An 18,058-nucleotide genomic window follows, 5' to 3' on the forward strand; every position below is an offset into this window, starting at 1 on the left:
AAATGTTGCAGATGCCCTCACCAGAAGGCTGAGAACCAGTTCCTCAGTTTGCATGCCTCCAGACAGCACTAGAAGTCAAACTCAAATTACTTACATGGTAACTTAGTTTATCCCAACACCAACTAGGATGTTCCCTCAATCACATGATTGTACTGAAAATATAACCAAGTTTTATTTATGTTTTTTCATTTGATATTATTTATGTTTTTCATTTGGTATTAGCTATCTGGCATTTAACCTCTGAAAACCACACAATCTTCTATACGCTTTTTTCACTGGAATAAATGAAACTGTTTACTTTTGACTTAGGTCTGTTTGGCTTTATACAAGCAATAACCCATATTTTAGACAATGTCTCAAAAGGGATTGTGTTAAAGGAAATATCCAGGCTGCATATTGTGCTTTTATCTGTTTTGAGTTAGCTTTAAATGTAAAGTTTGACAAAAGCAAAACTACATGAACTCTTTTAGGGAAACCATGACTGGCTAAAATAGAAACTTTTAATTCCTAATATAAAGATTATTTACTCCCACTTTGACCTTATAACTCTAAGTGGCAGAGCAAATTACTTTTGTGTGCCCAAAAATGGCAAGTAAATTTAAAGCTATCACCTTCTTCACCTTGCTTTTATTAAACATTTGATAAAATTTTCACAATTGCCTTGTGATTAAAATTATGAAATATGGCCTGTGTTATAGTATTGTTAGGTAAATTTTCAACCACTTGGCCCACCATAATCAAATAACAATTCTCTAGTGCAGTACCACAGACCTCTGTCTTTAGATTTACTTTGTCTAGTACTTAAAGTAAAAACACAAAAACATAAATATCAGATCCGTAAATCACAAAGTCCACATTTTTACTTATTCATGCTAGAGAGCAGGCTCCAGATACAAAATTAACGAGATGATAAGATACAGTGGTGATAAAGCAAACTCCCAACAGTTGAGTTTTTAAAATTAACCATACAGTGGTATGGTGTCCTGAATTGGATCCTGAAACAGAAAAAAAAGGCTATGGATAGAAAAATTGGTGAAATCTGAATAGTCTGGAGAGTAGTAACATAACAATGTAGGCTGGGTGTGGTGGCTCATGCCTGTAATCCCAGCACTTTGGGAGGGAGGTGGGAGGACTGCTTGAGCTCAAAGTTTGAGACCAGCCTGGACAATATAGTGAGATCTCATCTCTATTATTTTTATTACAAAAAAAAGTGTCTTAGTTTTGACAAACGTACCATGATAATGTAAGATGTTAATATTAGGGAAGGCAAACTGGGTGAGGGTTATATGGAAACTCTTATCTTTGCAACTTTTCCGTGTATCTAAAGTTATTCCAAAATAAATGTAAGAACCAGGCGTGGTGGCTCACACCTGTAATCCCACCACTTTGGGAGGCCGAGGCAGGCGGATCACAAGGTAAGGAGTTCGAGACCAGCCTGGCCAACATGGTGAAACCCTGTCTCTACTATGAAAAATTAGCTGGGTTTGGTGGTGCATGCCTGTAATCCCAGCTACTTGGGAGGCTGAGGCAGGAGAATAGCTTGAACCTGTGAGGTGGAGGTTGCAGTGAGCTGAGATCATTGCACTCCAGCCTGGGCGACAGGGCAAGACTCCATCTCAAATAAAATAAAATAAAATAAAATGAAACAAAATAAATGTAAGGTAAGGAAAAGACCATATACGGGCAGATCACTTTAGGTCAGGAGTTCAAGACCAGCCTGGCCAACATGGTGAAACCCTGTCTCTACTAAAAATACAAAAATTAGCCGGGCGTGGTGGCACGCTCCTGTAGTCCCAGCTACTGGGGAGGCTGAAGCAGGAGAATTGCCTGAACCTGGAAGGCAGAGGTTGCAGTAAACTGAGATAGTGCCACTGCACTCCAGCCTGGGCAACAGAATGAGACTCTCAAAAAAAAAAAAAAAAAAAAAAAAAAAAAATGCGTCTGGGAAGAACAGCATGGGAAGAATCTAGAAACCATGTGACCTAAGATTAAGAAACAGCTGTAGGAACTGAAAGTGTTTAGCTCAGATGTGACTAAGGGGTATCAATTGGTGTCTTCAAGTATTGTGGCTGTCGTAGATAAGAGAATGAAAAACACAAAAAAGAAAAAAGGAAAAAGTTTTAAAAAGAGAGAATGAAGTAATTTAATTACACTAGAGCCTAGGTGTAATGAGAAGTTAGCCAGCAGGCAAATTTAAATAAATATTGAAGGGCTGGGCACTGTGGCTCAGGTCTGTAATCCCAGCACTTTGGGAGGCCAAGGTGGGTGGATCAGTTGAGGTCAGTTTGAGACCAGCCTGGCCAACATGGTGAAACCCCATCTCTACTAAAAATACAAAAATTAGCTGGGTGTGATGGTGGGCACCTGTAATCCCAGTTACCTGGGAGGCTAAGGCAGGAGAATCACTTGAACTCAGGAGGTGGAGGCTACAGTGAGCCAGGATCACACCACTGCACTCTAGCCTGGACAGCAGAGCGAGACTCCATCTCAAAAATAGAAAATACAAAATAAATAAATATTGAAAACAAATTCATGGCCTGGTGTGGTGGCTCATGCCTATAATCCTAGCACTTTGGGAGCCTGAGGGGGGTGGATCACTTGAGGTCAGGAGTTCGAGACCAGTCTGGCCAACATGGTGAAACCCCATCTGTACTAAAAATACAAAAATTAGCCAGGTGTGGTGGCATGCACCTGTAGTCCTAGCTACTTGGGAGGCCGAGGCAGGAGAATCACTTGAACTCAGGAAGTGGAGGCTATAGTGAGCCGAGATGGAGCCACTGTACTCCAGTCTGGGTGCCAACATGAGACTCTGTCTCAAAAACAAAACAAAATGAAACAAAAACAAATTCATCTAGTAACAGGACAATTTAAGAGAAGGTAAACTCCGCACGACTTAACTTCTCTATGCATCAGTCTGTCATCTGTAACATGGGTACCTGCCCCCTGCCATGGCTGTTGTGAGGAATTCAGAGATGTCTTTGCCCTCCAATGTATGACATACACATCATCAAGGTAATCAAGGTCAGGCGCATGGCTCATGCCTATAATCCCAACACTTTGGGAAGCCGAAGCAGGATTGCGTGAGGCTAGGAGTTCAAGATCAGCCTAAGCAACATAGCAAATCCCCTTCTCTACCCCCCCCAAAAAAAAAAAACAAGCCAGGTGTGGTGGCACCTGTAGTGCCAGCTCCTGGCGAGGCTGAGGCAACAGAATCGCTTGAGCCCAGGAGTTTGAGGTTGCAGTGAGCCATAGCCATGATTGTGCCACTGCACTCTAGCTTGCACTTTAGTGAGACCTTGTCTCTAAAATAAAAAATAAAAAATAAACAAATTAAATATTTCAATGAATATATTCAAAGTTTATTTGAGTAGGTTAGATTAAAAGGTTTTTAATTTTCTTCTCAGATTTTCTGACTCTATGTGATTGTCCTGAGGCCAAATTAAGCCTTAAATACTGAGATGTCTAAAAAGTAATATAAGCTGGGTGCAGTGGCTCATGCCTGTAATAGAAGCACTTTGGGAGGCCGAAGCAGGTGGATCACTTGAGGTCAGGAGTTCGAGACCAGCATGGCCAACATGGTAAAACCCCTTCTCTACTAAAAATACAAAAATTAGCTGGGTGTGGTGGTGCACGCCTATAGTCCCAGCTACTTGGGAACCTGAGGCACAAGAAACGCTTGAACTGGGGAGGTGGAGGTGGCAGTGAGCTGATAAAGCATCATTGCATGCCAGCCTGGGCAACAGAGTGAAACTCTGTCTCAAAAAAAAAAAAAGTGTCAAAACAATAAATAAAATAAAAATATATAGGGCCGGGTGTGGTGGCTCATGCCTGTAATCCTAGCACTTTGGGAGGCCAAGTCAGGCAGATCACGAGGTCAAGAGATCAAGACCATCCTGGCCAACATGGTGAAACCCCATCTCTATTAAAAACACAAAAATTAGCTGGGCATGGTGGTGTGCGCCTGTAGTCCCAGCTACTTGGGAGGCTGAGGCAGGAGAATCGCTTGAACCTGGGAGGCAGAGGTTGCAGTGTGCCGAGACCAAGCCATTGCACTCCAGCCTGGTGACAGAGTGAGACTCTGTCTCAAGAAAATAAATATATATGTGTGTGTGTGTGTATGCATATATATAATTATATATATTATATGTAGGAGTTAGGGGAGAATATGAAAACATTGTGTGTGTGTATGCATATATATATTTCACACACAATGTTTTCATATTCTCCCCTAACTCCTACTTATCCTTCAGGTCTCAGCTATTTCTGGCAAATACCTTCTCTGGCCAGTCTAAATTATGTCCCTTTCATTTACTCTTCTCCCTCATGGTATATTTCTCTTTTCCTTCATAGTACCATCACAACTCAAAATTAGCTACTTTTATTTATTGAATCTCTATCTCCCCCACTAACTATAAACTCAAAGTTCAATAACCAGGTCCATTTTGTTCATAGCTCTATCCCCAGTGCCTAGAACGGTGCCTAGAACATAGTAAGCACAATATTTTCTAAACAAATAACTTCACTGACCTGCAAAATATCAGTTTAACACTCATGTAGTCTATTTGTCTTCCTCAAAAAAGTTAATCTCTTAATTACTAAATGGTTCAGCCACTTTGGAAACAGCTCGGCAGCTTCTTAAAAAGCATACGCTTTGCCACTCAGCCCAGTAATCACTTTCCTAGCTATTTACACAAATAAAATAAAAACATCATTACATACAAAACTATATGTGGACATTTATAGCAGCTTTATTAATAATTGCCCCAAACTGGAAACAACTAAATGCCCCTCAGCTGGGAATGAATACACAAACTGTCATACACCCATTAAAAAGGAAGAGATTACTGATACACGCAAAATGAATGCATCTCAAATACATCATGCTAAGTTAAAGAGGCCAGACTCGGCTGGGTGCGGTGGCTCAGGCCTGTAACCCCAGCACTTTGGGAGGCCAAGATGGGTAGACCACCTGAGGTCAGGAGTTAAGAGACCAGCCTGACCAACATGGTAAAACCCTGTCTCTACTGAAAATACAAAAATTAGGCAGGTGTGGTGGTGGGCACCTGTGGGCCCAGCTACTCAGGTGGCTGAGGCAGGAGAATTGCTTGAACCTAGGAGACGGGGTCTCACTGTTGCCCAGGCTGGAGTACAGTAGCACCATCATAGCTCACTGCAGCCTCAGCCTCCCAGGATGAAGTGATCCTCTTGCCTGAACCCCCCAGAGTAGCTTGGGACTACAGGTGTGCACGACCATGCCCAGCTAATTTTTATTATTATATATATACTTTTTTGAGATGGGGTAGCTCTCTGTCGTCCAGGCTGGAGTGCAATGACGCAATCTCGGCTCACTGCAAGCTCCGCCTCTCGGGTTAATGCCATTCTCCTGCCTCAACCTCCTGAGTAGCTGAGACTACAGGCGCCCGCCACCACGCCCGGCTAATTTCTTTTTTTTTTTTTAGTAGAGACGGGGTTTCACCGTTTTAGCCAGGACGGTCTTGATCTCCTGACCTCGTGATCCACCCACCTCGGCCTCCCAAAGTGCTGGGATTACAGGCGTAAGCCACCGCGCCCAGCATTTTTATTTTTTGAGAGTCTTGCCCTGTCACCCAGGCTGGAGTGCCCTGGCAAGATCTTGGCTCACTGCAACCCCTACCTTCCAAGCTAAAGGGATTCTCCTGCCTCAGCCTCAGTTGGGACTATAGGCATGTGCTACCACAGCTTGCTTTTCTTTTGCATTTTTAGCAAATCTTCTGGCCTCAGCCTCCCAAAGTGCTAGGATTCGAGGCACTGCGCCCAGCCTTTCGTTTTTTGTTTTTTTTTTTTTTTGAGATGGAGTCTTTCTCTGTCGCCCAGGCTGGAGTGCAGTGGTGTGATCTTGGCTCAGCCTCCTGAGTAGCTGGAACTACAAGCACCCGCCACCACATCCAGCTAATTTTGTATTTTCAGTAGAGATGGGGTTTCACCATATTAGCAAGGCTGGTCTGGAACTCCTGACTTTGTGATCCCCCCACCTCCGCCTCCCAAAATGGTGGAATTACAGGCGTGAGCCACCACCTGGCCTGCTTCATTTTCTAATATTCCTTGCTTAGAATTATTGCAACATTAACGTTTATCTTTGTTGTCACTGTCTCCCATAGAGCCCACAAAACTAAACCCTGAGATCCATAGGCCTGCTAAAAACAGTCCCAAAGTAAATGACAAAAATGTTTAATTGCAAATAATTAGGTAAGAGAAAAAGGACATTTAAGTATCAGGGTAGTTCGAGCTCAATGAAATCTTTTAGAATTACACTAAAAAATAAATGGTAAGTTACTAAGTTTGGAACTCCGTCTCAAAAAAAAAAAAAAATCACGAAGATAACGCAATGCTAAAATCTGCCTATCAATGTAAACTGTCAACATTCTCCACTAGAAAGAACTGAAACTGGGTTGAGGTTAGCAGGTCTGAACAAATCGCGTCCCACTAAGAGCACATGGGTTCTTCCTTGAGTCACTGCCGACGTCCTGGTACATCTGAGATTTGAAAGATAAATATCAGATTAACTGGGAAAGATACAGTACAGGCAGATCACTTGAGCCCAGGAGTTGACCAGCCTGGGCAACATGGCAAAATACAAAAATTAGCCAGGCGTGGTGGCAAAAACCTGTGGTCCCCGCTATTCAGGGAAGATCACTTGAGCCCAGAAGTCAGGGATGCAGTTAGCCATAACTTCCACTCCAGCCAGGGCAAGAGTAAAACCCTGTCTAAACAAAAAAACCCAAGCACTACCTTGAAATCAACTGAAGTTAGTTCTCACTTTTGAAATCCACTCCAAAATTTTTAACCAATTCCAACATAGTAACTGTTAAAAGAAATGCCACTTCATCTTAAAGCTTAAAATTCATTTATTGTTGTGAGCAAGTTTGTAATGAATACCAGCAGGTGGTGGTCAAGCCACAGTTATCTAAGACACTGGGTTTCACAGAGGAAGTTAATCTCAGTATGCAAGTGAACTGACTCATTCCTGTTTCCAGTGGGAACAATTTTTCAGTTAAATCTTGCTTCCTTGCATGTCAACACAATTCTCTACAGGTAAATCTTACAGGTGTCAACTTTCATTATCAGGGCATCTATTGGCCATCTATTAAAAGCCTTACCTGTCTTTTCTACTGTCATCCAGCAAATCTTAGACAATTTACTTGTGTAAACATTAAATAAGATAGCAAAGAAACTAAGGACAAAAATCTCTATTTCAATTTAGACTTGATACCTCAGAGCACTGGCTGATGGGAAGGCATTTCATCTAATTCAGACTTAAATGAGGGTAAAGGATAACATTTCAAGTTACAAGCTTGTCTATGGCCAATTCAAGAACCTTTGAATCTTGAGTAACACACATTGCCAGTCACTTTAAGAGGCCTTGTCTCTTGGGCTGCTTTAACTCCTGCTTAGCATGTAACACATGTCCTGGCCAGGCATGGTAGCTCATGCCTGTAATTCCAGCACTTTAGGAGGCCGAGGCAATCACCTAAGGTCAGGAGTTTGAGACTAGCCTGACCAACATGAAAAAACCTCATCTCTATTAAAAACACCAAATCTGCCCATGCCTGTAATCCCAGCTACTTGGGAGGCTGAAGTAGAATTGCTTGAACCCAGGAGATTGCAGTGAGATTTTGCCATTGCATTCTAGCCTGGGCAATAAGAACTCCATCTTAAAAAAAATATTTAAAAAACCATCACACAAAAAACATGTCCTTTAATTTTACCTATCCTTCAAACTTAAGCTTATAAAAGGTCTTATTTTAACCTTTTATAAGCTTAAATTTTATATAATTTATAAATTATAAAAGGTTATAATTTTCCTTTTATAACCACACAAAAAATACCTTTAGACACCCTTACATATGGGAAGTCAGGCACAGTGGCTCATACCTGTAATCCCAGCAGGAAGATCATGGAAAGTGTTTTTCAAATGCACAAATGCTTAAAGATTCAGGAGTAAGTGGGCTATTACTGACACCTGTTAAGCCTATTACCATGTAGTTTCATTGCTAGTGACCAAAGTAGACAAATTGCTACTTATCAAAGCATAAAAGATATTAGACTCTGCAGAAAATAAATGTAGATTAGGCTGTCCAATTTTATAGCTACTTCAAATTGCCATCTTTTTCTATTAGAACCTTGTTCCTATTCTGAATAGCACTCAATAAAACTTGTGAAGCCATGAAACTAGCATAAAGCTTACTCCACTGACTTCAAAATGGATCCTTCCACTCATAGGGTGTGCACTAGCCACTGCACTTAAATTTATATCATGGCAAATAGTCAACTTTCACTGCCCAGTCATTTTAACCTACGTTTCAAAATGCACATCCCAGTAATCTGGAAATATTGTTTCCAAAGATTCACTTAACGTTGGTTTAATGACATGAAGCTTTCTATGCAATACAAGGACTCATAGCATTTGGCCTGCTTTAGTGACAGGTAATCAGTAACATGCTGCATCTCTCCAGTGTTGTAATCAAAGCAAACCTCCCATAGCTTAAAACGAGATTCCTTCCCCTTCCAATTATGTGGGGGGAAAACAACCCTATCTCCACCCAAAAGTGTTAACTCAAGAATTACATTTTCAAGAAGTTTCCAGATTCATAAAACCAGAATTAGATGTCTTTCACCTAAATGTCTCGGTGTTGACCAAAGGAACACACAGGTTTCTCATTAAACTTTTTTAATGGGTCTCAAAATTCTGTGACAAATTTTTGGTCAAGTTGTTTCCATTAAAAAGTACTGATTTTAAAAACTAATAACTTAAAACTGCCACACGCAAAAAAGAAAACCAAAGTGGTCCACAAAACATTCTCCTTTCCTTCTGAAGGTTTTACGATGCATTGTTATCATTAACCAGTCTTTTACTACTAAACTTAAATGGCCAATTGAAACAAACAGTTCTGAGACCGTTCTTCCACCACTGATTAAGAGTGGGGTGGCAGGTATTAGGGATAATATTCATTTAGCCTTCTGAGCTTTCTGGGCAGACTTGGTGACCTTGCCAGCTCCAGCAGCCTTCTTGTCCACTGCTTTGATGACACCCACTGCAACTGTCTGTCTCATATCACGAACAGCAAAGCGACCTATTAAAAAAAAAGTTAATTATTACCAAAAGTACTGTTCAGTTGTATTTTTCATCTTTAACACAACTTATTTACATTTAAGTAGTCATCCTTACCCAAAGGTGGATAGTCTGAGAAGCTCTCAACACACATGGGCTTGCCAGGAACCATATCAACAATGGCAGCATCACCAGACTTCAAGAATTTAGGGCCATCTTCCAGCTTTTTACCAGAACGGCGATCAATCTTTTCCTTCAGCTCAGCAAACTTGCATGCAATGTGAGCCGTGTGGCAATCCAATACAGGGGCATAGCCAGCGCTAATTTGGCCTGGATGGTTCAGGATAATCACCTTGGAAAAAAGATTTGGGTTCAGTGCAAATCCAAAGTCTCAAATCAAATGACTTTAGCTTCTGCAATAAGTTAATGTTACTTTAAGTTGTTACCTGAGCAGTGAAGCCAGCTGCTTCCATTGGTGGGTCATTTTTGCTGTCACCAGCAACGTTGCCACGACGAACATCCTTGACAGACACATTCTTGACATTGAAGCCCACATTGTCCCCAGGAAGAGCTTCACTCAAAGCTTCATGGTGCATTTCGACAGATTTTACTTCTGTTGTAACGTTGACTGGAGCAAAGGTGACCACCATACCGGGTTTGAGAACACCAGTCTCCACTCGGCCAACAGGAACAGTACCAATTCCTAAAAATATTTACAGCATACTAAATACCTATGAAGGCAGACAGTACTCTATCAACTCAAATTCAACTTTGTTTACAGCCAACTTACCACCAATTTTGTAGACATCCTGGAGAGGCAGGCGCAAGGGCTTGTCAGTTGGACGAGTTGGTGGTAGGATGCAGTCCAGAGCCTCAAGCAGCGTGGTTCCACTGGCATTGCCATCCTTACGGGTGACTTTCCATCCCTTGAACCAAGGCATCTGAAACACAAGCATGCCAATTTGTGTAAGCATGAAATCGCCATTCCCAGAGCTTTTTAACAACGGTCTTGAAAGCCACTTACGTTAGCACTTGGCTCCAGCATGTTGTCACCATTCCAACCAGAAATTGGCACAAATGCTACTGTGTCGGGGTTGTAGCCAATTTTCTTAATGTAAGTGCTGACTTCCTTAACAATTTCCTCATATCTCTTCTGGCTGTAGGGTGGCTCAGTGGAATCCATTTTGTTAACACCAACAATTAGTTGTTTCACACCCAGTGTGTAAGCCAGAAGGGCATGCTCTCGGGTCTGCCCATTCTTGGAGATACCAGCTTCAAATTCACCAACACCAGCAGCAACAATCAGGACAGCACAGTCAGCCTTTCAAGAAAGCAAAGACATATCCCTGTCAACTCTCCAAAGGACAAAACCAGTGTACAAAACAAGCCTTTCGGGATAAAGAAACCTAGAATTATTAATCCCACCAACCTGAGATGTCCCTGTAATCATGTTTTTGATGAAGTCTCTGTGTCCTGGGGCGTCAATGATAGTCACATAGTACTTGCTGGTCTCAAATTTCCACAAGGAGATATCAATGGTGATACCACGTTCACGCTCAGCTTTCAGTTTATCCAAGACCCAGGCATACTTGAAGGAGCCCTTTCCCATCTGTAAGGATTAAGAGTCGTTACTTGGTTACTAAAACACAAACTCCAGCTTCAATTTCCTTGCCCCCAGCCTTTAATTGGCAGTTTCCACTTTACAACTGCAAGTCCAAAGTGATTTTAGTCACTTCGATAGGGTTACAGAAGCAACCAAAAAGCAGACTTTTTAAAGTAGGATCTTAACTATTAACATCCAAATCTAAACTACTCACTAGCAATACGATTACAGAAGTCACCAAAAGCAAAATGATTTCATAAGTAAGGTCTTAACTATTAGCATCCAGATCTAAACCACTCACTAGTTCTGGGGAATCACCTAATGATTCTGCTGGTAAAACTCATTTTAGTCGACCTTTCTCTTTCTGGTATTAAACATACCTCAGCAGCCTCCTTCTCAAATTTTTCAATGGTTCTTTTGTCGATGCCACCACATTTATAGATCAGATGGCCAGTAGTGGTGGACTTGCCCGAATCTACGTGTCCAATGACGACAATGTTGATATGAGTCTTTTCCTTTCCCATTTTGGCTTTTAGGGATAGTTTTCACGACACCTGAAATGGAAGAAAAAAACTTTGAACCACTGTCTGAGGCTTGGGAATAAGCCAAGATCCAAACTCAAAAAGGGCAAATTCCAAGGAGAATTACATCAAGTGCCAAGCTGGCCTAACTCTTCAGTCTCCACCCACTAAGTGTGGGGAAACTCCATCGCATAAAACCCCTCCCCCCAACCTAAAGACAACGTACTCCAAAAGCTCATAGAACTAATCGAGGTGCCTGGACGGCGCCCGGTACTCCGTGGAGTCACATGAAGCGACCGCCGAGGAAGGAAAGGCCCTTTTCCTTTGTGTGGGTGACTCACCCGCCCGCTCTCCCGGGCGCCGCGTCCTCCATTTTGAGCTCCCTGCAGCAGGGCCGGGAAGCGGCCATCTTTCCGCTCAAGCAACTGGTGCCGACCGGGCCAGCCTTGCCGCCCAGGGCGGGGCGACACACGGCGGCGCGAGGCCAGGCACCAGAGCAGGCCGGCCAGCTTGAGACTACCCCCGTCCGACTCTCGGTGACCGCGCTCGCAGGCCCCGCCTCGCCGAACATGTGCGCTGGGACGCACCGGCCCCGTCGCCGCCCGCGGCCCCAAAAACCGAAATACCAGTGTGCAGATCCTGGCCCGCATTTACAAGACTATCTCGCCAGAAAAAAAGCGTCGCAGCTGGTCATCAAAAAATTTAAATGGCTAGAGACTTAGCGAAAGCAACGAGGCAGGCGCGAAGGTGCCACCAGATTCGCACGCGGCGGCCCCAGCGCCCAAGCCAGGCCTCAACTCAAGCACGAGGCGAAGGGGCTCCTTAAGCGCAAGGCCTCGAACTCTCCCACCCACTTCCAACCCGAAGCTCGGGATCAAGAATCACGTACTGCAGCCAGGGGCGTGGAAGTAATGAAAGGCACGCGAGGGCCATAGCCCGTAAAGAGGCCAGGCCCGCGGGAACCACACACGGCACTTACCTGTGTTCTGGCGGCAAACCCGTTGCGAAAAAGAACGTTCACGGCGACTACTGCACTTATATACGGTTCTCCCCCACCCTCGGGAAAAAGGCGGAGCCAGTACACGACATCACTTTCCCAGTTTACCCCGCGCCACCTTCTCTAGGCACCGGTTCAATTGCCGACCCCTCCCCCCAACTTCTCGGGGACTGTGGGCGATGTGCGCTCTGCCCACTGACGGGCACCGGAGCCTCACGCATGCTCTTCTCCACCTCAGTGATGACGAGAGCGGGAGGGTGAGGGGGCGGGAACGCAGCGATCTCTGGGTTCTAGGTTAGTGGGAGTTTAACGACGGTCCCTGGGATTCCCCAAGGCAGGGGCGAGTCCTTTTGTATGAATTACTCTCAGCTCCGGTCCGGGCGGGTGGGGTGTGGGGGGTGGTGACGGGGAGGCGGCTTGGAAGGGACGCGCAGAATCTTCCCTCTACCATTGCTGGCTTAGCCCCAAAGGTTGTATTGAGATTAGGGTGTACCTTCGCCCCTCAGTCAGCCTCCTGTCCTCAGCCTTGCCACCTCGCTAGTCCGGGACAAATCCCTAGAGCGTCTTCCTCTGCGGGTCTCAGCCCAGCCCCGGGTTGGCTCTTCCTCTGCTCCGGCTTCCGCGCCCCTCCCGTGTGGCAAGGAGTACCAGGCCCGGGGACCCCGAGGGGCTTGGGGCGAAGGGTCGGGACTGGGGGCCTCCTTAACGGCTCACGGACTTGCGAGAGGTTCGGCTCGATGGCCGTGAAAGCGACGAATCTGCTCCTGTGCTGACCTCTTAGCTCCTTCCATTCAAAGCCAGCTGCTTTTATGGAAGCCCGTAACACGTCATCTCCCCCCTGGTACTCCAGATGTCCAGGCTTTCAGTTTAGAATAGACTCAGTCCTACAGTTAGCTTTAGATCTAATTCTAGTTTTGTTACGCCAAAAAGTTCTTGCGAGTGTGTGTGTGTGTGTGCCTCATGGTACTTTTTAAATTAAAAGGTGTACAGTCATTTGATTGCCAACATAAGGAACCTAAAATGCTTTCAGATTTTCCACATGATCTCATGTAGAGACTAAGATCTACAGCATCAGCAAGTTTATCCACCCAGTTTCCTAACCCCAACACTTGCTATGAAGTCACAGCTTCTCCTATTTAAATAAGTGCCTATTATATTTAAATAAGTGCTGTCGTTTTCTCTCATCCTATAGATTGTAACTGCATTTTAGCATAAATCTAGGGCAAGATTGGATGAGCTTGGCCTTTTTGGATGGCTATCAAGGCAGGCCTTGGGAAATGCTCCTCTGAGGAAAGAAGAACGTTTATTTTTAATGAGCTAATTACTAGATCATTATGTTTCTTCTTCCAGCTGTAGAATATCACTGCCCAGCTTCTCGAACAAACTTATTTATTAACAAGTATTTGAGAACCTACTATGTGGCCAACGCTAAGTACTGTGGAGTTCCTTCTGGAGAGGAAACCACAATCAAATTGGAAGAGGAAAACAAGTTGGGAAGCAGTTAAAGGCAAACGCGCATGGTGCTTTCTTGGTTTCTATATCTTTGTAGTATAGTTTTTCTAGTCCTTTCAGTTTTCACAGTCCACTTTTTTTTCTTTCTTTCTTTGTTTTTTTTTTTTTTTTTTTTTTGAGACGGAGTCCTACTCTGTTGCCCAGGCTGGAGTGCAGTGGCGCGATCTCGGCTCACTGCAAGCTCTGCCTCCCGAGTTCAAGCGATTCCTCCTGCCTCAGCCTACCAAGTAGCTGGGACTACAAGCGCGCCTCACAAATTTTTGTATTTTTAGAAGAGACGGGGTTTCACCATGTTGGCGAGGCTGGTCTCGAACTGCTGACCTCAAGTGATCCACCCGGCTCGGTCTCCCAAAGTGCTGGGATGACAGGCGTGAGCCACGGTGCCCGGCCACAGTCAAAGTTTTTCCTCAAGCCCCTGTGATTGCGGATAATAATAAACGCTTTATAAGTACCTTACACAGAATGTTTTTTAAAATATCACGCAAGGAATGACAAAATTACATGAATCCTTGATTTATAAATCTAATTTATAGATTACCTAAGTAATCTATTGTGCAACACAGACTGGGTGTTCTGAATGTTGCGATAGTGGCCGAGACTTTCATTAGGTGAAAGGAGATCTCAATTCTCGCGTTTAAGAACCAACACTGGACCGGGCGCTGTGGCTCACGCCTATAATACCAGCACCTTGGGAGGCCGAGGCGGACGTATAACTTGAGGCCAGGAGTTCGAGACCAGCCTGGCCAACACGATGAAACCCTGTGTCTACTAAAAATACTAAATTAGCCAGGCATGGTGGCGCATGCCTGTAATCCCAGCTACTCGGGAGGCTGAGGCAGGAGAATCGCTTGAGCCCGGGAAGCGGAGGTTGCAGTGAGCCAAGATCACGCAATTGCACTCCAGCCTGGGCGACCGAGTGAGACCTTGTCTCAAAACAAAACAAAAAACCAATACCTTTGAGCCCATCGGAGCCATATTATTGTGCGTTAGGGGTAGTCACTGGCCACGAGCATTTTCTCAGGGCAGAGATAACATTTCTGCTCTCAGTGGGGCCAGGGTGGGCCGGAAGCTGGAGAGGGACTGGAACGCCGGTCCCGGGGAAGCCCCGCGCGCACCGGGGCGCACCCTGCTTCCTAGGGAGGGAGGCTGGGGCAGCAAGGCGGGCGCGGGTGGTCCTTGCCCCGCGCCAGCTCGCCAGGCCATGTCGCTGGCGTTTCTCCAGCACTGGGTCACCTGCGGGCTGGCGGGGTCCCGCGGCGAACAGCTGGGTGGTATGGATCCGCCGCTCGAGCCTCCCCAGCGTCAGGTCGCCAGGGTCCGCCCTGCCACTCGCCCCACCTTGAGGTCACTTTTCTTCCGCCTTCTGACTGCGGAAGGAAGGGCCCGGGAGGGAGCAGAAAACCTCACGTGGCTCGGGGTGAGGGTCGGTTTTTGTCACCGTGAGCTGGCCTCTAAAAGACTTTTTAAGTCTCAAGTCTTCTTTTTCTTCTTATTTTAAATCCCTTTTTCCCCAGACCCTATGTTTTCAACATAATCATAACGGATTCCCCGCACCCCTACGCCTTTACAGAGATCCAGTATGCTTTTTACTGCCTTAAATGTTAAAGCGGTAACAGTAACGATGTTGAGGCTCGTAAATGTGTTTTGGGGTCATAATCTAAGGTAGTATTTGCTGAAGATTTTTCTTAAACTTGCTCATAACCATTTAGAGTGACAAACTTAAAATATATTGTAAGTAAAAATCAACATGACCCCTTTTAGGAAGAAAAACAAAGATTTCAGTTATTTACATAGGAATAAGGCAAACAAGAATCGTTCTTTGAGGTACATAATTGTGATTCACCAAGCTTTCAGTATATCTAACCACTCTGCTGTTAGTCTAATTTAAAGCAGCCTTAAATAGTTACATTTTACCATGGCTTGCCATGTGAAAATGATTTTTAAATCTTTTTATCTGCTGTAGCTACCTCCGAAGAAAAGATGATGGCCCGGTGCAGTGGCTCACGCCTGTAATCCCAGCACTTTGGGAGGCCGAGTCAGGCGGATCACCTGAGGTAAGAATTCGAGACCAGCCTGGCCAACATGGTGAGACTCCCGTCTCTACTAAAGACACAAAAATTAGCCAGGCGTGGTGGTGTGCACCTGTAATCACAGCTACTTGGGACGCTGAGGCAGGAGAATTGCTTGAACCCGGGAGGAGGAGGTTGCAGTGAGCAGAAATCGTGCCACTGCACTCCAGCCTGGCTAACAAAGTAAGACTGCATCTCAGAAAAAACTATATATATATGTATATATTTTTAAAGGGATATTTTAGAATATGATTAAGCCAAGGAACTATTTGGACTGATAATCCAGTTTTTTTTTTTTGAGATGGAGTCTCACTCTGTCATCCAGGCTGGAGTGCAGTGGCGAGATCTCGGCTCACTGCAAGCTCCGCCTCCGGGTTCATGCCATTCTGCCTCAGACTCCCGAGTAGCTGGGACTACAGGCGCCCGCCACCACATCCAGCTAATTTTTTGTATTTTTTTAGTAGAGATGGGGTTTCACCATGTTAGCCAGGATGGTCTCGATCTCCTGACCTCGTGATCTGCCCAGCTCGGCCTCCCAAAGTGCTAGGATTACAGGCGTGAGCCACCCCGCCCAGCCGAGAATCCAAATAAAATGGCACTTTAGTGTGACAGGCACTGTTCTAATATTTGCAATATTTATTGTAATCCTACCACCCACATTGTATAGATGGAGCAGCAATGGGCAACAGGCAGTTTATGCGTAATAAGCACATATAGACATATATTCTTTTTTAAAGTTTTACCTTTTTTTGCACAAAATGGTAAAATACAGTATGCCACCTTGCTTTTTTCACCTAATACAGCTTGGTGATCTTTTTTCATGGATACCTTAGGGCCCAGCAGAGCAGGATTGGAACCAGGGTAATCTGTCAGAGAGCTAGTCCTAACCCTTACCAGCAGGTCGAGGCAGCCTGATATAATGAAAATATCAGTGGCATCGGTGTCAGAAAATTAGGGATTTAGCCCTCACTCTTCTGCTTAGACCTGTGACAGCCCAGCAGTTCTGAGTACATCTGTGAAATGGGTCGCCTCTTTGTTCCTACTTAACACCTATGACACAATTCTAATATGCAATGACATGAAAAGACATGGGGGCTCTTTATTAGTACAAAAGACAGTGTTTCTACAGGCTTTTTGGAGAATGCCTGTCCTTAATTGGTATGCCTGTGACACCAACTTGAGTCAGTAGAGAAAATAAACTCATTAGTATCTTTGTAATTGTAAGCATTTTTACGTAGGTAATACATGTACATAGTAAGAAATTCTACAGAGGTTATACAATGAAATGTTACTCTCATTTTAGCAGTTTAAAGAAAGTCTGAAGAATACTCCAGGAAAATTGAGGAAACTAAAGCTATTTCTACTACTGGTCTCATAATTGCAAAGCCATTGCCTACCATGATAAGTGCTCTCTTACTTGGTATGAAGGAAATGATTTTCTTCTCTCGTTATTTTTTTTAGTAAATATATTATTTTATTGCTACATTAGAAATGAAAATAAACTCTGAGAAGCTGCAAAAGCATGCAACTTCATAAAGATTATGAAGCAATGGAGCCACTCATAGAAGGCTAAAATTAGCTTTTCCTGTAGGAGGTGCAAAGACTATACACACACAGGTCATCAATGGTTAGATTATTGGCAGCATCTGCCATGTGGAATTTATGCGCCAATGGGAAGATTTTTGGTGTTTTGCTTTGTTTTGTTTTGTTTTGAGACAGAGTCTTATTCTGTCACCCAGGCTAGAATACAGTGGCATGATCTTGGCTCACTACAACCTCCGCCTTCCAGGTTCAAGTGATTCACCCGCCTGAGACTTCCAAGTAGCTGGGATTACAGGCATACACCACCATGCCTGATTCATTTTTTTATTTGTTTGTTTGTTTGAGATGGAGTCTCACTCTGTCACCCAGGCTGGAATGCAGTGTCGCGATCTCAGCTCACTGCAACCTCCGCCTCCCGGGTTCAAGCAATTCTCCTGCCTCAGTCTCCCAAGTAGCTGTGACTACAGACACGTGCCACTACACCTGGCTAATTTTTGTATTTTTAATAGAGACAGGGCTTAGCCATGTTGGCCAGGGTGGTCTCGAACTCCTGACCTCAGGTGATCCACCCACCTCAGCCTACCAAAGATTACAGACGTGAGCCACCATGCCCAGCCCCCATTATATGATATTTGAACACCCCTATTTCTCCTGCTGGATAGTTTCCTTGGAAGAAAGCATATTTTTTTCTCCAGTGTTAGTTTTCTTCAATTTTGACCTGTCAAA

The 18,058-nt window shown here is 44.4% G+C and overlaps 1 protein-coding gene across 3 annotated transcripts; it reads right to left on the reverse strand.

The window, feature by feature from the left end:
• Positions 1-8,690: 8,690 nt before the first annotated feature.
• Positions 8,691-13,078, reverse strand: EEF1A1 (eukaryotic translation elongation factor 1 alpha 1). Of its 3 annotated transcripts, none has more exons than XM_063724686.1 (8): positions 12,703-13,078; positions 11,072-11,245; positions 10,518-10,697; positions 10,113-10,409; positions 9,879-10,029; positions 9,535-9,791; positions 9,206-9,440; positions 8,691-9,110 (listed from the first exon to the last, which is right to left on the reverse strand). In XM_063724686.1, the coding sequence occupies exons 2-8, from the start codon at positions 11,213-11,215 to the stop codon at positions 8,986-8,988; spliced, it is 1,389 nt and encodes a 462-aa protein (XP_063580756.1). In that variant the 5' UTR covers positions 11,216-11,245; positions 12,703-13,078; the 3' UTR covers positions 8,691-8,985.
• Between the last annotated feature and the right edge of the window lie 4,980 nt (positions 13,079-18,058).

Source organism: Pongo abelii, chromosome 5, assembly GCF_028885655.2.
Source record: "Pongo abelii isolate AG06213 chromosome 5, NHGRI_mPonAbe1-v2.0_pri, whole genome shotgun sequence".
NCBI classification, from domain to species: domain Eukaryota; kingdom Metazoa; phylum Chordata; class Mammalia; order Primates; family Hominidae; genus Pongo; species Pongo abelii.

Excerpts from the sequence above, each read along its gene's own strand:
- EEF1A1 (XM_063724686.1), bottom strand. The coding sequence starts at position 11,215 with ATGGGAAAGGAAAAGACTCATATCAACATTGTCGTCATTGGACACGTA. Across the intron at positions 9,441-9,534 it reads CAGCTGGCTTCACTGCTCAG|GTGATTATCCTGAACCATCC; the intron begins GTAACAACTTAA and ends CTTTTTTCCAAG. Across the intron at positions 9,111-9,205 it reads CTCAGACTATCCACCTTTGG|GTCGCTTTGCTGTTCGTGAT; the intron begins GTAAGGATGACT and ends TTTTTTTAATAG.